At 43.3% G+C, this 17,975-nt stretch overlaps 3 protein-coding genes across 4 annotated transcripts in view; all 3 read left to right on the plus strand.

The window, feature by feature from the left end:
- Positions 1–11,095, plus strand: part of LOC308369167 (RNA-binding Raly-like protein) — a gene marked incomplete at its 5' end in the record, with an annotated part of 48,619 nt that extends 37,524 nt beyond the window's left edge. Inside the window, 5 exons of the mRNA XM_080843511.1 lie at positions 3,712–3,875; positions 5,946–6,059; positions 6,960–7,114; positions 8,535–8,594; positions 8,893–11,095. Of these exons, the coding sequence (XP_080699637.1) occupies positions 3,712–3,875; positions 5,946–6,059; positions 6,960–7,114; positions 8,535–8,573 (472 nt within the window). The 3' untranslated portion in view covers positions 8,574–8,594; positions 8,893–11,095. The remainder of the gene's footprint in view (positions 1–3,711; positions 3,876–5,945; positions 6,060–6,959; positions 7,115–8,534; positions 8,595–8,892) is intronic.
- Positions 11,096–12,272: 1,177 nt separating this feature from the next.
- On the plus strand, positions 12,273–13,418 carry uraha (urate (5-hydroxyiso-) hydrolase a; the record flags this gene model as incomplete). Its single annotated transcript, XM_080843420.1, has 4 exons — positions 12,273–12,326; positions 12,833–12,975; positions 13,063–13,198; positions 13,329–13,418. 4 exons carry the CDS (start codon positions 12,273–12,275, stop codon positions 13,416–13,418), a joined length of 423 nt encoding a protein of 140 aa, XP_080699546.1.
- A 437-nt stretch (positions 13,419–13,855) lies between these two features.
- pdcd5 (programmed cell death 5) lies at positions 13,856–17,760 on the plus strand. Of its 2 annotated transcripts, XM_080843263.1 has the most exons (7): positions 13,856–14,023; positions 14,649–14,675; positions 15,305–15,348; positions 15,615–15,676; positions 16,608–16,699; positions 16,782–16,853; positions 17,083–17,760. In XM_080843263.1, exons 1-7 carry the CDS (start codon positions 13,958–13,960, stop codon positions 17,128–17,130), a joined length of 411 nt encoding a protein of 136 aa, XP_080699389.1. In that variant the 5' UTR covers positions 13,856–13,957; the 3' UTR covers positions 17,131–17,760. The 2 variants fall into 2 exon arrangements, with proteins under 2 accessions (XP_080699389.1, XP_080699390.1); XM_080843264.1 differs by lacking the exon at positions 14,649–14,675.
- Positions 17,761–17,975: the final 215 nt, after the last annotated feature.

Genomic DNA, 17,975 nt, shown 5'->3' on the forward strand with positions numbered 1-17,975 from the left:
GGGTCCACATGATTTGGCCTTACACAGCTGGCTGATGCGATAGATGGAGTGAGTGTGTGTGTGTGTGTGTGTGTGTGTGTGTGTGTGTGTGTGTGTGTGTGTGTGTGTTCGCACATGTGAGTATGTGTGTATACCAATACCTGCACAGCGTGTGCATCTCACATGCTGTGTGTACACACCTACATAGAAAGTGTGTGAATGAATATCTGTCAGTGTGTGTATGTGTGTTGTCTTCTCTCTCTCTCCCTGTGTGTGTGTGTGTGTGTGTGTGTGTGTGTGTGTGTGGGTGTGTGGGTTCCCCTCTCTGTGTTGATAACAAGCTGCCGCGTGGAGAAAGCTGCCCTTCCAGAGTGCTAATCCCCACACATCCTCTGAGCCGCTCCCATTGTCTTTGTCAGGGATCCCTTCTTCTAGGGCTGCACTTCAAAGCCCCTGTGTGTTCCGGCCCCCGTTCAGCGGGGAAAAGTCGGTGCGAAAAAAGACTTAAAACTACCTTAAGTCGGAGTCTCAGAGAATAAAGACCTCTTTACCACCGAGAGACATTCACAGACTCCTAATCACACCCGCTATAGTAGCCTGCTAATACGTGCACTCCACAATGCGTCGTGTCCTTGTTTGGTGTTGAGGGCTTTTATTTTTTTTCAAGAAAAACCTCCCTGTCTCTCCTTTTCTTCCGTTTGGCATAGCAGTGGCTCATGTGGCACGGTGCCTTGCTGTGTACGGCAGGGATGCAGATTTCTATTTTACTCCGAAGGCAAATGTTTTTCAACAGCTTATCAAAAGCCTGCACTGTTTGAGTGGCACCCAGTGCAATTATGAAGCCTACGCAAAATCACAAAACAGCATTGCTTGTTTCTCTGCTTGCCAATTAACTGCAGTGAGTTCAAAGCTTTTTATTCCTCTTGTAAAAGAAGAAGAGGAAGTAAAAAAAGGCAAGCCTCTTCAGCAGGGTAGTATAACTGTTTTTTTTTTAAGGTGCTATAGGCAGGTCTTGTGAGGTTGACTCTGGACAAGCAAATGAATACATCCAATTTGCAAGTAAACCTTTTGAACAGGGCCTGCTGAGGTGTATGTGGGCAAATGTAAGCTTGAGGGTGTGTGTGTGTGTGTGTGTGTGTGTGTGTGTGTGTGTGTGTGTGTGTGTGTGTGTGTATGAGTGTGTGTTCGTGTGCATGCACGGGGCGTGCACCACTGTGTAATAGTTTACTTTGACTCGTCTGCTTAGTTGTGGATTATGAGATTAAAGGCTCTCTGGCTTGCCTAATCCTGTCTCCTTGATACACTCTTAATCAGCACACACTTTGAGCTGTCACTCACAGATACAGATATGGGCTTTTGACCCGGGCGCCTCCACCCGCGGCAGCCAGAGCGGGCACAGCACCGTCCAGTCTCATTAGCAGCCAGGCCAAGCCCTCTATCTCCGTCTCTCTCCGACTGCCTTTGGTGAGCTCAGGTTGCAGACACCACAGAGGCCTGCTGCTCATTATTGTTTTTTTAGTTGAGCCTCCAACTGGGTTTTGATTTTTGCCCATACTCATAATGAAAATAATTTGGTGGAGAAGAAATCCAATCGAGTCACAATGAGGTCTCTGGTGTTTATTCTTCTTTATTTATTTATGTACCGGTAGCAGTGCAACTCATCGACTTCTTGAGTGCCCTGGCTGTTATTTGAGTGTGTTCCCTCACCTCCAGTGAAACGATCAGCGTTAATCAATAGGTCTTTTAGTTTGCCTGATTATAATGCGCTGTCTGGCTGCAGGTGCTCGGCTGCCTATGCTATCACTTTTAAACATTAAACACGTACAAGCTTAAAGACTCCTCATCTCACACATCTCTTGAAGGTTGTTATCTCTGACCTTTTCACACAGTGTGGAGCTGGAACACACTCACATATACACATACAAACTAAGACCCACACACCTCTCTCTCTCACACACACACACACACACAAACACACACACTCAGAGACGGCCTCTCTGTTTTTTATTGCTGCTATCAGTGGCCCCTGCATGACACTCTGTGGTAAGCTCTGCTGTCATCCTCACCACCGCGATACCAGGAAGCTGAAGATTGGCTGTGACAGTACCAATTTGATTCCCAGGAAGATAGAGGTGCATCAGTTGTGGATGGGGATGGTGGGGTTATGGTGGCAGAGTAGGGGGTTGAAAGTAAAAGATTTGATGAAGGGCTGAAAGTGAAAGATCACATGAAAGGGCGAAAGAGGAAGAGTGATGGAAGCAGAGAATATGGAAATTTTGCACGGCCTGGGTAACACTTTACTCCCTCCCTCCTTTTTTTTTTAAAGAAAACTTCACTCCCTCCCTCCTTTTTTTTTAAAGAGAAGCTTGTATCAAATCTGTTTACTCACTCTCTCATTCTTACTCCTCTTTCCTTTTCCCATTCTTTATCTCGCTCTCCCTCCCGTCCTCTCTCTCTCTCTCTTTTCCATCATCTTTTCCCCTCCATTAGAGGACTGTCCCCTCTTGAGCCATTACACTAAGTACACACTCAGTCATTCTCTAGGTAAATAGGATCATTTTTAATAACTACCAGTGTTAACACTGTGGGTGTACAGACGCAGGGGGCCCAGTCCCTTCTGTGTGATTAAGAGGAACGGGCGTCCTCTCCTGAACCTTTCAGTCCTCTCTGGCTCCGGCTCCCATCCATCCTGTGCCTCTGTCAGATCTGATTTCTCCCCGCTGTCGAGCCCCTCCCCGGGTGTCATTCATCACCACCCAGACTCAAACGCTTACAGACAGGGAGACAGGTGGTAGACGACACCGATACTGTATACACACACACTCACTCACTCACACACACAAACACACACACACACACACACACACACTCACTTACTCTCACATACACACATATGCATGCATGCATGCACACACATATGCATGCACACACACACACTCACACACACTCAAAAACACACCAACACACACAAATGCACACATATACACACACACACACACACACACACACACACCCTTAAAACAAGAGTGATGATGGGTACCTAGCACACTCTAGCATGCCTGCGCTATCAGTAGATGAGGGTACAGGAAAGGGTAACATGAATAGGTAAACCTTCAAAGCTGTCACTGACGCCCGTGCTCCAGTAAAAAGTTGATGCGCTTTCTGAAGAGACTGCCGAATTGCAATAAAAGGCTTTTCATAATAATTGATGTCATTTAGATGTGAGTGATGGAGATCAAGTCTAGAATGTACTAGAGAAAGAGAGAGGGTTAGCTGAGCAGGGCTGTGTTTGAGCTTCAGTGCACCAAGCCGGAGCAGAGCCTCAGAAAAAGAAGCAGAGAGCACGGCTTGATTTTTGCATTGCAAACAAGTCCATCAGCAAAGTCACTCTAATTTGCGGCTGATTAAAGGGAGTCAGACGTAGTTAGGACTCTTAACACTTCAATTCATTTGCCAAGCAACTCAGCAGCATGATCTTGGCCGTTCGGTTCCAGCCAACTGTAATGTGACTTAGATTAGCTTCTTTCAACCAAGATTCAGGCAGTTCTGTTTTTGAATGACCTCCTTATGATCTGGTTTCTGTTTTTTCCTCTTTCTTTTGTCCAGAAAGAGTGTAACTATGGGGAATTGATAAAATGCTGGACCATCTGCTGCCAATATTCTGATCTCTCTATTTTTCTTTGTCTCCCTCCCTCGCTCTTCCTCTCTCCCTCCCTCTGTCACCCCACCCAGGGTGTATGACTACCAGCGTGTGCCCTCCTCCATGCCCCCTATGCCCCATGGCTCCAGCCTGCCCAAGCGCTCCCGCTCCTCCTCCAGCTCGTCCAGCCTGAGACGCAGCCGGGACAGGCCATCCTCCAAGAGCTCCAGACCCCACTCCTCCAGCAGGGCCAAATGTGAGAGACACCTTCACACACACTATAGACACACACACACAGACACACACACACAGACACATACTCTGATGCACACACACACACACACACACACACACACACACACACACACACTCACTCACTCACACACACACACACACACACACACACACACACACACACACACACACACGTACACGGACACACATACACAGACACATAAACTGATGCACATACACACACACACACACACACATACACACATACACACACACAAATGCACACACACACACACACACACACACACACACACACACACACACACACACACACACACACACACACACACACACACACACGGACACACGGACACACGGACACACACACACACACGGGCACACGGACACACACACATACACACACACACACACACACACACACACACACACACACAAACACATAGTTCACACATGCACACACACACACATAGCTCATAGTTGCCCACACAGTTAACGCACATGGAAGACATTATCACCAGCAATGCCAAAAGGGGATGCTAGCTAGAACCACCTGCCTGCTACCAATTTAAGTGTGAGTGTGAGTGTGAGTGTGAGTGTGAGTGTGAGTGTGAGTGTGAGTGTGAGTGTGAGTGTGAGTGTGAGTGTGCATGTTCAGTATCGCATGGAGCTGGGAGTGGGCAGTTGGAGGCTGATGCTTAGAGGCACAATGCCGCCCTGCTGAGAGTGAGAGCATCAAAATCAGAGCGGGGGAGAGGGAGGTCCTGTATGCTCACTCTGTGAGCATAGCGGTAGGTGGCACAGCATGGGGGAGGTCAGAGTTTACCAGGCTCTTTGCGCCCAATAGACTTTGCATATGTGTGTGTGTGTGTGTGTGTGTGTAGGTGCCTGTGTTTATGTGTATACCTGTATTTGTAAAGGTGTATGAATGTCTGTACCTGTTTGTTTGTTTAAGTCTAAACTGTGTACGTGTATACTGTATACTGTGTGCATATGCTGCATTTGGGTTTTGAGTGAGCAACTGTGTCTGTGAGTACATGCAAGAGTGTGTTTCTCTCTTTGTGTATGTATGTGTGTTTCTCGGTGTGTGTGTTTCTCGGTGTGTGTGTGTGTGTGTGTGTGGGTGTGTGTGTGTGTGTGAGAGAAAGTGAGTGTGTTGTGGTGGGATGCACAGGGAGACCCGCGGGGCTGAGAGGGGGGATGGCTCCAGATGGTTCTTCATTAAAAGCCTCTCCACTGCAGGGTGTAATGGAGACAGCCCCATCAGAACATGCCATTACACCAAATTAACAGAGCAGAACAAATAAGAAAGTGTTAGGCTGCTCTCTTTCTCCCCTGCCTGCGCACATGACCCACACAAAGAAACTCACACAGTCTAGGGGTCAGAGAAGACCTACCAGGGCCATCTGTCCACTCCAGTGTGCCTTCGCCTCCTCTTCCTTTACATGCTCTCTCTGTCCTCTCTCTCTTTCAATGCCCTCTTTCTCGCCCTTTCTGAGTGTTCTAGAGCAGAAATGGTCTTGCATGTGAACTGCGGGGAGAGAGAGAGAGAAAGAGAGAGAAGGTAGAGAGAGAGAGACAGAGAGAGAGTGCTGAGGGGGCGGACTAGCGATAGGCTTTTCCATGGGCTGCTTATTAGAGTTCACAATGGAGACACCAGCCGCGGCTGCTGAGGCGTTTAACTGCTGACTCCTGGCAGGAATCAGAAATATAACAAACACAGACAAAAGAGGGGGCAAGACTAGGAGAGAGCAAGGGAATGGGAGAAAATAATAGAGTGGCCAAGGGACAGAGAGATGTAGTGTGTGTGTGAGTGTGTGTATGTGTGGTTGCACATGCTTATGTATAAGATGTCATTTGTGTGATTGTGTGTGTGTGAGTCTGTGTGTGTGTGTGTGTGTGTGTGTGTGTGTGTGTGTGTGTGTGTGTGTGTGTGTGTGTGTGTGTGTGTGTGTGTGTGTCTGCACTAGCATGAAAGACCTTAATTCAGCTGCACAGGTGGAGTTGTGGACTGATTCTCTCTTTTTCTCTCTATCTGTCTCCCTTTTTTGTCATTCACACTTATGGTCTATAGTGAAGATGGAGGAGCTGCAGACCATCAAGCGAGAGCTGACCCTGATAAAGGTGCAGATCGACGGGCTGCTGGATAACCTGGACAGGATGGACAAGCAGAGGCAGGATAACACAGGTGTGCTGCACACTCCTCTTGAGTTTGGTTATTGTACTCTGTAAGATGATTGTCGATGGCAAGATGCTACGATGGGAGCCGTTTCTAAATTGGAAACCAGAGCTCCCAGAACAGGGGTGGCTATTGCCCCCTGGTGGTTGGTTTAGCCTACTGCCTTAAAAGGATCGCCGAGGTGGCTTCGTTTGTTATGCCCCTTATATCTTGCTCAGAGCGCCTGGCATGTTCTTATCTCTGATGCGTGCCCTTGGGTGAGGGATTGCCTGTGTGATGTGGCCGGTCCTCTTTCCCTCTTTCATTTCTCCATCTCCATATTCATTTATCCCGCAGTAATTACAACCCGCTCTCAGTCACTTCGGCCCGGAGTCACTGACTGCTAATCAATGCCTTTGAAATCAGGCCGATGGCATAATTGTGAGAAAGATAGGCATGTCTTAGCTGTTTCACTTCTGCCCTTGAGGTTTTGAAGACTAACTGAGCTCTAGTTTCCTTCTAAGTTACAGTGAATGGGGATTTAATTTGGTGACCTTGCTTAAGGAAATGCCCACAGCTTGTAGTTCTTGAAGAATGTGTTGTGAAGGGTAACCAAAATAGATGTAAATGCCCTTGCTGATTTTGTAGGAAGCGTCATGTATATTAAATAGTAAATGTGACCATAGAAAGATGATATACTTAACTGAGAGAAAAGTATCTGAGAGAGCAGTCTGCATGGAGTTAATGATAGCCCACTGCTTGACTTGCTGCTTGTGTCTCTGTCTGTGTCTGTGTCTGTGTCTGTGTCTGTGTCTGTGTCTGTGTCTGTGTCTGTGTCTGTGTCTGTGTCTGTGTCTGTGTCTGTGTCTGTGTCTGTGTCTGTGTCTGTGTCTGTGTCTGTGTCTGTGCGTATGCATGTGTATGTTTCAGGATCCCCACCGTCCAGGGAGGGCAGTCTCGAAGACTCCCCCTACCACGTGTCAGCCAGTAGCCCAGAGGTATCTCCACGGAGCCCCAGCCCACGGCGCCGTGTGCGGAGAGACAGCCCTGAGCTGGGGGAGGCCAGCGACGACGAGCCCAACACGGTAGGATAACTAACTCCAAACCTCCCACTGCAGTCTACATTAACACACTGCACTGTGCACAGGGCGCAGATCTATGGCCAGAGATCATTACAGTACAACTGGCCCGCATACCAATACAGATACATTGAGCTTTTTTTCACCTTTTGGCCTGACATGTAAATACTATGAATTTGTATTCACGATGGTATACTAGAGTTATGTTAAGCTGGATGCAGAGTAACCTTGTAACTCTCTTTGGACTGTGAAGACCTGAAACTGTTGTGTGTGCTTGTCAATAGTGATTGAGTGTGTTGTTTATGTGTGTTGGTGTGTTTTTGAATGTGTGTGAGTGTGTGTGTGTGTGTGCGTGCATATGTGTGTGTATGTGTACATGCATCTGTGTGTGTGTGTGTGTGTGTGTGTGTGTGTGTCAGTGTGTGTGTGTGTGTGTGTGTGTGTGTGTGTGTGTGTGTGTGTGTGTGTGTGTGGGCTAAATACCATAAATGAGTACAATAGAGGGACCATTTGCATGGTAAATCACTCTGACAGCTGATAAATCACACTCTAACACCGTACATCCAAAACTACATCTGTCTCCCTCAGACAAGCCGCAGCAACTCCTACATATGCAAAGGATTAAACAGACCCTATGGCCAGATGGCCCACTCATGCATAAACACACAAACATACACAAAGAACTGAAAATGACAGCCTTATCAGGCTGACATTTGAATGTTAGAAGACCAACAGGACACTTTTGTTTAAATAGGACATCTAAACACCTCTGGCATTTTTGTAAAAGATGCAATTATCACACATACACACAAGTGCAAGTGGATGGAGTGTTTAGTTTTAACTTGCCATTACTATATGGCCGTCTTAAATAGAACAACAACAAGAACAAAAACAAGAAAAGAAAAGGAACACAAAGAAGAACATGGAGAGAGGACTACAGCAAAGTAGAAGCAAACAATAACCCTTGGAGAGTCTACACCTCCCTTGTCAAATGAATGGCTCTTATAGATCTCTCCATAGATATACAGAAGCTTGTTATCAAGTAGATAGCACATAATAATTATGTGTAATTACCGTGGAGTGTGTTCCCTACTTGTCTGCACTTTTGGTGTCTGTTTCCTCCCTGAGAACACAAGAGCAGGACTTAAAATACCCTGCTTCAGAGGCAGTGCCAGTGTGTGTGGCTCCCCCCTCTTTCTCTGTCACTCTTCTCTTTCTTTATGCTTCATATTTCTATCATAGTTTATGGAGCCTCTATGTTTCTCATTTTGATCCCTCAATCACACGGTGCACGACCTTTGTGTTCAAACATAACACCATGAAACAACCTCCGCCGAGGCAAAGGATTCTCAGAGGCATCAATTGAAGATGTGGGTGTTCTTGTCTTTGTTCACTGTAATATAGTCTGTCTGTCTCTTTTCCCCAGATGCATCACCACAGCTCAGACCTGGAAGATGAAATGTGAGGAGAGAGTCACAGCTCTGAGGTATTGGCACAACAACAAAAGGGCAAAACAACAACTGTGGCTGACATTATGTGTTGCCATGATGACAGTAGCTTTAGAAGTTTCAATCGGTTGGAAATGGAACAAGCCCAGCACTGATTTGTATCTTCTCATAATGTCCACTGCTGCACATTTATACAACAATGTCTTTAAAATGAATTATGAATATTGGTATAGGCTGATACCATGCTGTTCCTGTCTGTCACATCTTAATGGTTGCTGTTGATGTGAATGTGAATGTACTGATCTGAGTCTCATGTCCAGTTCTCTCTGTCCACAGATGAAGCTGGACATCAGTGATGTGAAACAAAGAGAAGGAGCGCCAAACATGGAGGAAGAGCACACAATACCCCTGTCTTTTTTTCTGTGTAGTTACCATGCCAACACCAGCCGCAGAACACTGTCCCCCATCAGCCCTCCACCCCTCTGCAGTGTGTGTGTGTGTTTCAGGGTGTGTCTGCAGCTAAATACTAAATCTGAAATGTTTCAGTGCTGTTGGGTCCCCAAAAGGCTCATCATCTGACCAGCAGACACCACCCTCCACCCATGTCAGTCCACACCCTAGGCTTACTTCACTGTTTTTTTTTAAGCAAATGAGCTCCATCTGTGACAGATTCATTGACACGGTAATTACAGCCTGACAAAATATAAAAAAGAGAGCTTCATATTTCCCATACTTGATCTCCTGTGAATTGCTCACCAAGTGTACAGTACAACTGCACAAACAAACATGTATACACACACACACACACACACACACACACACACACACACACACACACACACACACACACACACACACACACACACACACACACACACACACACACACACACACATGCACACACATGCACACACACACACATTGATGCTTACACACACTTGCTGAATCAGATAAATGCATACAGCTGATTTCATCTGCATTTAATAGCTGGATTTAATGGCTCTCTGGTGGTGACATTTTTGCCTTGAAAAATGTTCTCTAATGGCATAATACCTGATTTAAGTAGAGGTGCCACCTGCATCACTGCCACACTGTGCCACTGTTGTGTCAGCGTCTTGGTCTAACACTTGGACTTTGGACCACATTGTCAAAAAGGACCATTTCATTCAGAATCAGGTCATTCAGAAACGTCCTAGTTAACAACAGGTTTATAATACAAACTGAGGAAATAAGTGAACTCCCATCCTTTTGAAGAAAATCTAATCTCTGTGAATAAATAAGTAACATTTACATTCTGGGATGGTCTTCATCAATTTATCTGAAACTTTGCAGGCAGAAGAAAAAACACTGGAAACAAAAAGCATTCAAGCATCACTTAATTAAGAGGTTTATCCACGTAGCAGAGCCTTGTCTTGATTTGTCCCCCTGGATAGAATATATCTATAAAGTAACTAACTTGTGAATTCAGTGCAGCATATCCACAGTAGATCCTCCAGGGTCTCAGCTAATGTTTTCGACAGACTATTCTCCATTTCAGAATTCCTCTGGATTTCAAAAGGTGTTTTTGTGTACTGCCTGTCCAAATACATTGAGAGCAGCACTAAATGTGGTCAGATACATAAAATGTAGAGGACAACCTTTCTGTTTGACCCTTGACATGTTCTTCTAGAGGCTTTAGTGATTTGTTAGCTCAGTTTAATAGCTCTGTTGCTAGGTGGTCACTGAGATGTTCGTTCTGATGTTGTGTGGGTTTAGAAATAAAAAAAAGGCACCTCTATCAGTCACACAACCATAAAGCCAAAAGCCAGAAACACTTGACCCTGGAGCAAAATGCAATTTGCAAGATGCTAGGTGCACCTGCAGTTCTTGCAACAGCTGAAGTGCCATGCAGGGGGGAGACAACACCACCGTATCTCGCTTTGAAGGCCACTGCCATCACGAGACACATATATCTAAACTTATCTATCATCCTGTTGGTCTGCCGTCATATCAATTATTTTTAATGTAAGAATTCTAGTACATATTTCTCCCGGAATCTGCCCAAGATAACTATTTATATTTAAGGAATTTCCTTTACAGACCCAAATGGTACAGATCAAAAAGTGTTCTGTTTTAGTGTCATGAGCATGGGTTTGTCAAGCCATTAAGCTTTGCTGCAAGGAAATTATTTCTATTTTGAGTGTGGTTTTATCCTCCAGGGCATGTTTGTTTATCTATTTTGATTTCTATTGTTGGGAACTGCTGTCATTCTGCAGCCAGGCATACTACATATCTGGCTGTCTGATGGATACGCTGTGACCCCTATCTCTTCTTCTGTGGTAGGCGCATTTGAGGGAGGGCTATGGTCGGGGTCAGTGTGTAATATTGTGTAATATTGTAAAACTTTCTTTTTTGTGGTCTACTCCATCTAATTTTAATCTTTTTTTATTTGATGTCTCATTTTTGATGATCAGGAGGGGAAAATGTAGGTGAAAAAAAAGCATCAGACTTTTGTTACAATCAAGTACTGTTTAGAAGTTTTTTGTTGTTTGCCCTCATAACAAGCAAAACTCATACATTGTCACAGTAGTAAAAGTATTTTCATATTGATTATCCAAACCTTTGTCTTGTCTCTTCTTCTTCTTTTTTTAACATAATTATGATAAGGACATAATCTGTTAGGGACTTTTTAGTCCAGTGGCTACCATTATATAATATGTGTCGTGGGGCTTTGAATATAAACGAACAATTTAGGAACTCACTGTCAGAGATTATCTGTATTTTCACACACAGCTGCACTTGCCAGATACAGGTGCAGAGTTAATTTAGTTTAATCCACTGAGCAAATGCTCAAAGCCACAAAGGCATGGCAGCTATAACACAGCTGAGGCTCCATGGCCTTTTATAGCATCAAGGACTTAGCATGCGGTAATGCAGTGGTTGCTGCTGAGAGGGGAGGGTAAAAAAGCAAACAAGAGCTGCTGTGACGATCTCCCACTGCGCAGAAACATTGATTGAGGCTCCAGCTCCCAATCTTTATTTTAAACCTTTCACTCCTCAGAGCCTATAGGTTTTACTGAAATAGAAATGTAGACAATGCACAAGTCGTCGTCCCCCCCCCCCCCCCCCCCCCCCCCCCAAAAAAAAAAATATATATTTGAAGGCTCCTTTTATGCTTAGACTAGAGTAGGCTCTAGCTCTGCGGGTAAGGTGGTATTGCAAAAAAACTATTCAGAAGGAATAGATAGATATAAAGTGCATTACTTAGCTGAAGTACCCATCATATACCATAAGATGGCAGTGTAGTTCCAAATTCCAGTCTTAATGATTTACAACGTTTAAAAAACATTGCAGGTTTTTCATGTGAGGGGTGAGGTGTGGGGCGGATAGCTTATCTGTGCCACAGATTCTGGCAGAGCATGGCTAACTAAACGGACAGTTGGATTAGTTTGAAGTATTGCATTAGAAACAGTTTGAAAATATTTGCTTTAATGGTTATCTCATTCACAATGCAATCGAGCAATCGAAAGTTTACCCATGTCTGAAGACCTGTTACTGACGAAATTTTGGAAATCTGGGTGGGTGGTCTCATTGTGTGTCAGTCTGCAGGTTAACTAACCTGAGGTCGTTTGCCCTTGCCCCATAACGTCAATCGGTGAGGTAAAATTGTGCTCTCCTAGAGTAGCCTAGTCTAAGTAATCATCCAAGTCCTAAATCGGTCAGCTGACTAGTTTCGGATGATTTCTCAGCGATTACAGCATATCAAGGGTCATATTTTGGCTGAAAATAAGGTAGGCCTATGTTGTATTCATAGTATTATTAATTATTTTATTATCTTCACATTAGGCTTTTTGCGAACATGACTGCAATACGACCTTAGCAAAAAATAACCCAGATTGCTCGGGGCATAACTGGCTGGCCTTTTTCTCGATTTTTCGGGCGGTACACCCCCACAACTTTGGTGACTTTCAGACCAAGGGTCCACCGTTTGACACTTGCTTTAAAAACATTTCGATTTGAATTCATATATAGCATATATCTCTTCAATTTTTACCTTGAGAGCCCTCTAGTGCTACGTTTCGTGGCTGATATTTTAAATAGGATATGATTTAGAAATTCAGGAAATGCTGACATTTTATGTTATTAGAATTAAACTAATTCTTCCTCGAATGTAGAGCTCAGCATATTGGAGTGTGCAGCACAGAATTGTGACTTGTAAGACTCAATCAGTCAAATCGTAGCATGTGTGGATATCATAACTCTCTCAAGTATTTTAATTTCCTTATTTCCTTGATAGTGTGTAGAAATGGCCACACCTCCGCCAAGCCCTCTTTCAACACATGTGCTCAACACAGGCCTGGGTGTCCCTGGGGCTGGTATGGCCTTGAGTCTGCACCGTGTAGACCCCTGCACAGAGACCTGGAACCTTCTCATAGCAGGGTATCAGTACAGGCTATATACTTAATGCTAGCATTACCTCATTTTTAAAAACAAAATGCAAGCCCATTTTCTAATTCCTTTTCCTAGGACAACCAATGATGATGGACGCTGCCCGGGCCTCATAACAAGAGAGGCTTTTATACCTGGGACTTACAAAATGCGCTTCGAAACAGGACAGTATTGGAAGGGATTGGGTGAGACTTGTTTCTACCCATATGTTGAGGTAGGGGCAACATTGAAGAAGGCTTCAGCATATGAATTACTGTTAGGAAAACAAAAAAAAACTTTTTGGAATGATCTAGACTGGTGACAACAAATGGGTTTCACTTTTTTCTGTTTCTGTTTCTTTGCAGATAGTCTTTACAATAATGGAGCCTTCCCAAAAATTTCATGTGCCCCTCTTGCTCAGCCGCTTCTCCTACAGCACCTACAGAGGCAGCTAGAGAAAACACAGGCCAGCTCTTCTGGATTTATTTGACAGACTTGAAGATTGCCAAGTTCTTCATGGGCTTTGGATGGTTTAAATAAAAACCTGTATAAATGTATTGTTTTATCATATTGTCTTTGTGTGTGTGTGTGAGACGTACCATAGGCCACTGCAACTGACAATGATAAATCATGTATCAGTGTTATATAAAGTTAAAATATACTTCTATAACCAACTGATCAGGTGTGTGGGTTGGAGCATAATTTCTGTTGTTTTTATCAGAGAAAAACACCTTTTATCAAACAATCTTAGGGACCGACTCCATGGACAGTGAAACATTATGCTCTCTCTGCTTTTGTTTGGTTTATCTAGTTGGATTGGTAGGACTGAGATGTATTTTTTTTTCTGTTGTCGATTAGTCTTCCCTAGATTTCAGTACTCAGTGGTGCCCAGCCCTCAAGCCTATACCGTCTCCGTCTTGTACAGAGAAGCTGTCCTGTAAAGTAACCTTTTTGTTTAAGAATTGCTCTTAAGCAGGTCTAATTATTATTAGAAATGGCAGATGAGGAACTGGAAGCCCTCCGACGGCAACGAATGGCTGAACTTCAGGCAAAACATGGGGTAAATAGATTTGGCCATCTGCAGTAGCTGACTAGCTGGGTAACATTAACATATTTCCAGCCATATATGGCAAAGCACATTTCAGTCATGTTGGCTGAAAACCCACGTTATAGGTCACTAGATGAGGAAACCATTAAAGATAGTATAACAACCTAGTTCTACTTATATCCGTATTATCCTAGAGGTTATGGCACCTTCGTTGTCAATGCATAACGTTATTTTATTGTTGTTGCATGGAATAAGGCTAGCTGGGTGGGTTTATCTAGCTAGGTTGCTAGCTAGCTGGAAAAGGTAACATTAGCTTTGGGTAGTATGAACTCACTGTAACCCACCTACCATAAACATAGACCCAGTTATTGTGACTCAAGACTTCTTTAGTGATATTCCTGTACTAACATTTCTTACATCAAGTAGATATTTCTAATAGATAACGGCTTCACTTTAAAGATTGGAAAATGTGTTGAAAATAGATGCTGGCAAGACAGCGTTACAAAATTGCTGACAGCAGTCACAAGTCGACAAGAACACCTTTTCAGTCCTATACACATTTCCAAGTCCCAGGACGTTTATTATCAGTGTGAGGAATCACCCTAGTCTTATTGTTAAACTGAGTTATTCCTTATAGGCTCTAGCATGGAATCCAATGGAACCGGTAAGATGGGGACGGTAATGGTTCGTGGAAGTGTGGGGTCAGCAGATAGCCAAACGAATGGCTTTGCTTCGATTTAACGTTTACTGACTTGTTTAGCTATTTTATGAAAATGTTGAAATTTGTGTATCAACATTTTGTAAAAATAGAGTTTTTGTATAGTGACATAGTGCATGACCTGTCATATTTGCCCAGCTTTCAGCTACCTGTCACAATGCATATTAATTTCATGTTATGCAGTATCCAATATCCTTATTTTGTCAGTTAAAAGTGAGTCTGTGGGTGGACACTTAGCTGGAAATTAATAGTTGACACGATTAGGGCAAGTCATAGACATTTTCCTAGCTTGTAACTGAGCAATACCAATCTGATAGCATGTTCCAGTTCCAGTTAACCTTTAATTTTGAATCTTCCCAAACATGCACGTTGAATAAGTGCAAACCTCCAGATATACAGTCAGCAAGCTCCAGAGACAGTGATGTGGTGACTTGTAGTGCTGAATTCTATGCTGTGGCCAGCATGGCTGCATGATGCTCTGTGTTAACCATGCAGTGGGATGCCTTGGCTTGTGTGGATAGCTTAAAACATTAAAGTGATTGTGTAATCATATGTGATCTGTCTTTTTTCTCCAGAATTCCGCTAATGATCCGCAGGCCCAACAAGAAGCCCAGCAAAGGTTAGTCAAAGCTTGTATTTACTGCAGATCCTCCTTTCCTGGTGAACTGCTCATTCTACCAGGCACTTGTGTTTCTCTGTACCTGATGAAGCGAAAACAAGAGTTGTTTTCCTAAGGACTGAATTTTCTATACAATCATCCACATTTCGTCCTTGTTATTATGTTTATGAACTGTTTTACCATGTTGGATTTGTTGACTATTAGCATCACATACTGTACTGTATTTGTTAATACGGTCAAGTGACTCTCATATATGTGTTTTACAGGGAAACGGACATGAGAAACTCAATATTGGCTCAAGTGCTAGACCAGTCTGCAAGAGCCAGATGTAAGTTTCTATACCTCTGCCTCAAATTGGTTAACCTGGGTCTGCCCGCCTATTGCTCCCAGCTCAGTTTTCGCTGGGATTATAGTCTGTAACATACTCCTTGCAAGATGAATCACTTGGCCATTCTGAGGGGCCTACCAATCAGTGACCAGTGGGGATGGTATTATGCAATGACGTGGAAAGCGTTTGTTTGAAATGTAATTACAACAATGGCTGCAGTCCTAGATGCTAGCAAACAAAGAAGAATTGAACCAGGAGCAAAAAGAAAGTTTAATATTATTATATGAGGGGAAAGACATAGTTGCCTTACTGCTGTAAATGGAGTTGGAAGTTGGGGGTGGGGTTTGGGAAAAGCCTAATATATCAGCTTGCACCATGGGTGGCTAAGTAGGTAGTAGGCTATAGCAATCCCATCGTCTCATCCAATGGTGATTGGTTAAAGGCTGGCCCAGTGGTTTCAAAATGAAGGTCTACGCCCATTAGGATGCAACGACTGGAAACAATCCCTTATGGTGCCTGGTCGGACCGTATTTACAATGTTAATTTAGTTCTGGTTATACCAGGCTACTAGTTAGCAGCGGATGCAGTAGATGTTGGGTGGCTTTTTTTTTTATTTTAGCTTATCCCAACTAGATGGTGCTGTTTGAACAAACAAAAGTGCTGACATTGAACCTGCAAGTAGGCAGCCTTTCCACTAACAGGTGGAATTAATAGTAGCAAAGTGGCATTTTAGCTTCAACTACCAAATCAGATTGTAAGAAAAATGTTAATGTAAATGTTTCCTTACTAGAATGGTTTGGCCCAATTTAGCAAAGATCGCCAATCGTTCCAATGGTAGAAAAGGACAAATTGCTTGTGTTGGTGTATTTTTTTCCCCAGCATATAAGTGTTTGTAACTGAACATTATCACTGTGTTATTGTCTGTTTTTAGTAAGTAACCTGGCGATGGTGAAGCCAGACAAGGCCAAAGCAGTGGAGAATTACCTCATACAGATGGGTCGCATGGGTCAGCTGGGGGGAAAGGTAAGTCATATTTGGTAAAGGAATTGAAAGGTTTTGCTTTTTTATCTGTCTACAGTGGTCTTGAAAAGTATTTTTTGTTTAGATTTCAGAATCTGGTTTGATCGAGATCCTAGAAAAAGTCAGTCAACAAACAGATAAAAAGACAACTGTGAAGGTAAGGTCATTTCATACACAAAGTCATGTTCATCTTGAGTCCTATGTATGTATTTGTATCTTCCTTTTTGAAATGCCAGCCATTGAGTTGATGCACATATTTAAACACATATTTCATCATCATCATATCATAACAAGCCATACATCAGTATCGGATATCCTTCATTATCTTGTATTGCTAACATAATCTGAAGTGATTTTTAAGTCTCTTGCCCTGACTCGTCTTCCAGTTCAACAGACGGAGGGTGATGGACTCAGATGAAGATGATGATGACTGACTGCACCCAGATGACCTCCCTGGTGGGAGAGTTACTAGTTCAAACTGTTCAAAGATGGCTGTCTGTGACCTGCCTATTGCTTGTTTTGGGGAGCATCCTTTTGGACAGACAACCACACCCACCATAACACAGCAACAGGACAGTTTTGTTTAGCTCACTTATTTCTCCACTATCACCATGTCTGACGGTTGATTTTCTTTCTGCCATTAGAAGCAAAGCAAATGCAGTCTTGTTTCTGCAATTCTGCACCTACACTTTCCCAGAGACTCTTTCAAGAATACAGTAGACCATTCAGAGTTAGCATCATACTGGACAGATACCTCAGAATCATTTGCTATATTTTGTTGTTGTTTTCTTTTTTCTGCTGTTGTGTATGTGCTACAGTTTACATAATAAAAAGCCTTAAACACGTTCAAAAGAGGAAGCCTTGAAAATGTCATATTTCAAGACTGATGTGAACTTAAGCCTTTAAGTGAATAAGTATTTATCAGTGATTGCATTCTTTATTATATTGTTAGTTTGACCTTTATCAGACTTTTAGGCAATGTATGAAAACCATGTCTATACAGTTCAGTGTTTGTGTTGTGGTGTTGTTATACTGTACATAAAACACCTGAGGCAGCGATGCAATTACTGGTGCGGGTTTTCTTTTTCTTTACAATAAGTCCCGTTTTTCTCAAGCAATAACAAATATGTATTCTGTCATAAACATTTGCCTCTCTGTCACTATCTTACGTGGCATTTGTCTGCTATTTTCATTGGAGGGTAAGAGAATCACCATCAAGTTATTTATGAATTGCCTAGTTCTGGGAATGACCCAAAGTAATCTTTCCCAATTTTCGTAT

Source organism: Sprattus sprattus, assembly GCF_963457725.1.
Source record: "Sprattus sprattus genome assembly, chromosome: 8".
Lineage (NCBI taxonomy): Eukaryota > Metazoa > Chordata > Actinopteri > Clupeiformes > Clupeidae > Sprattus > Sprattus sprattus.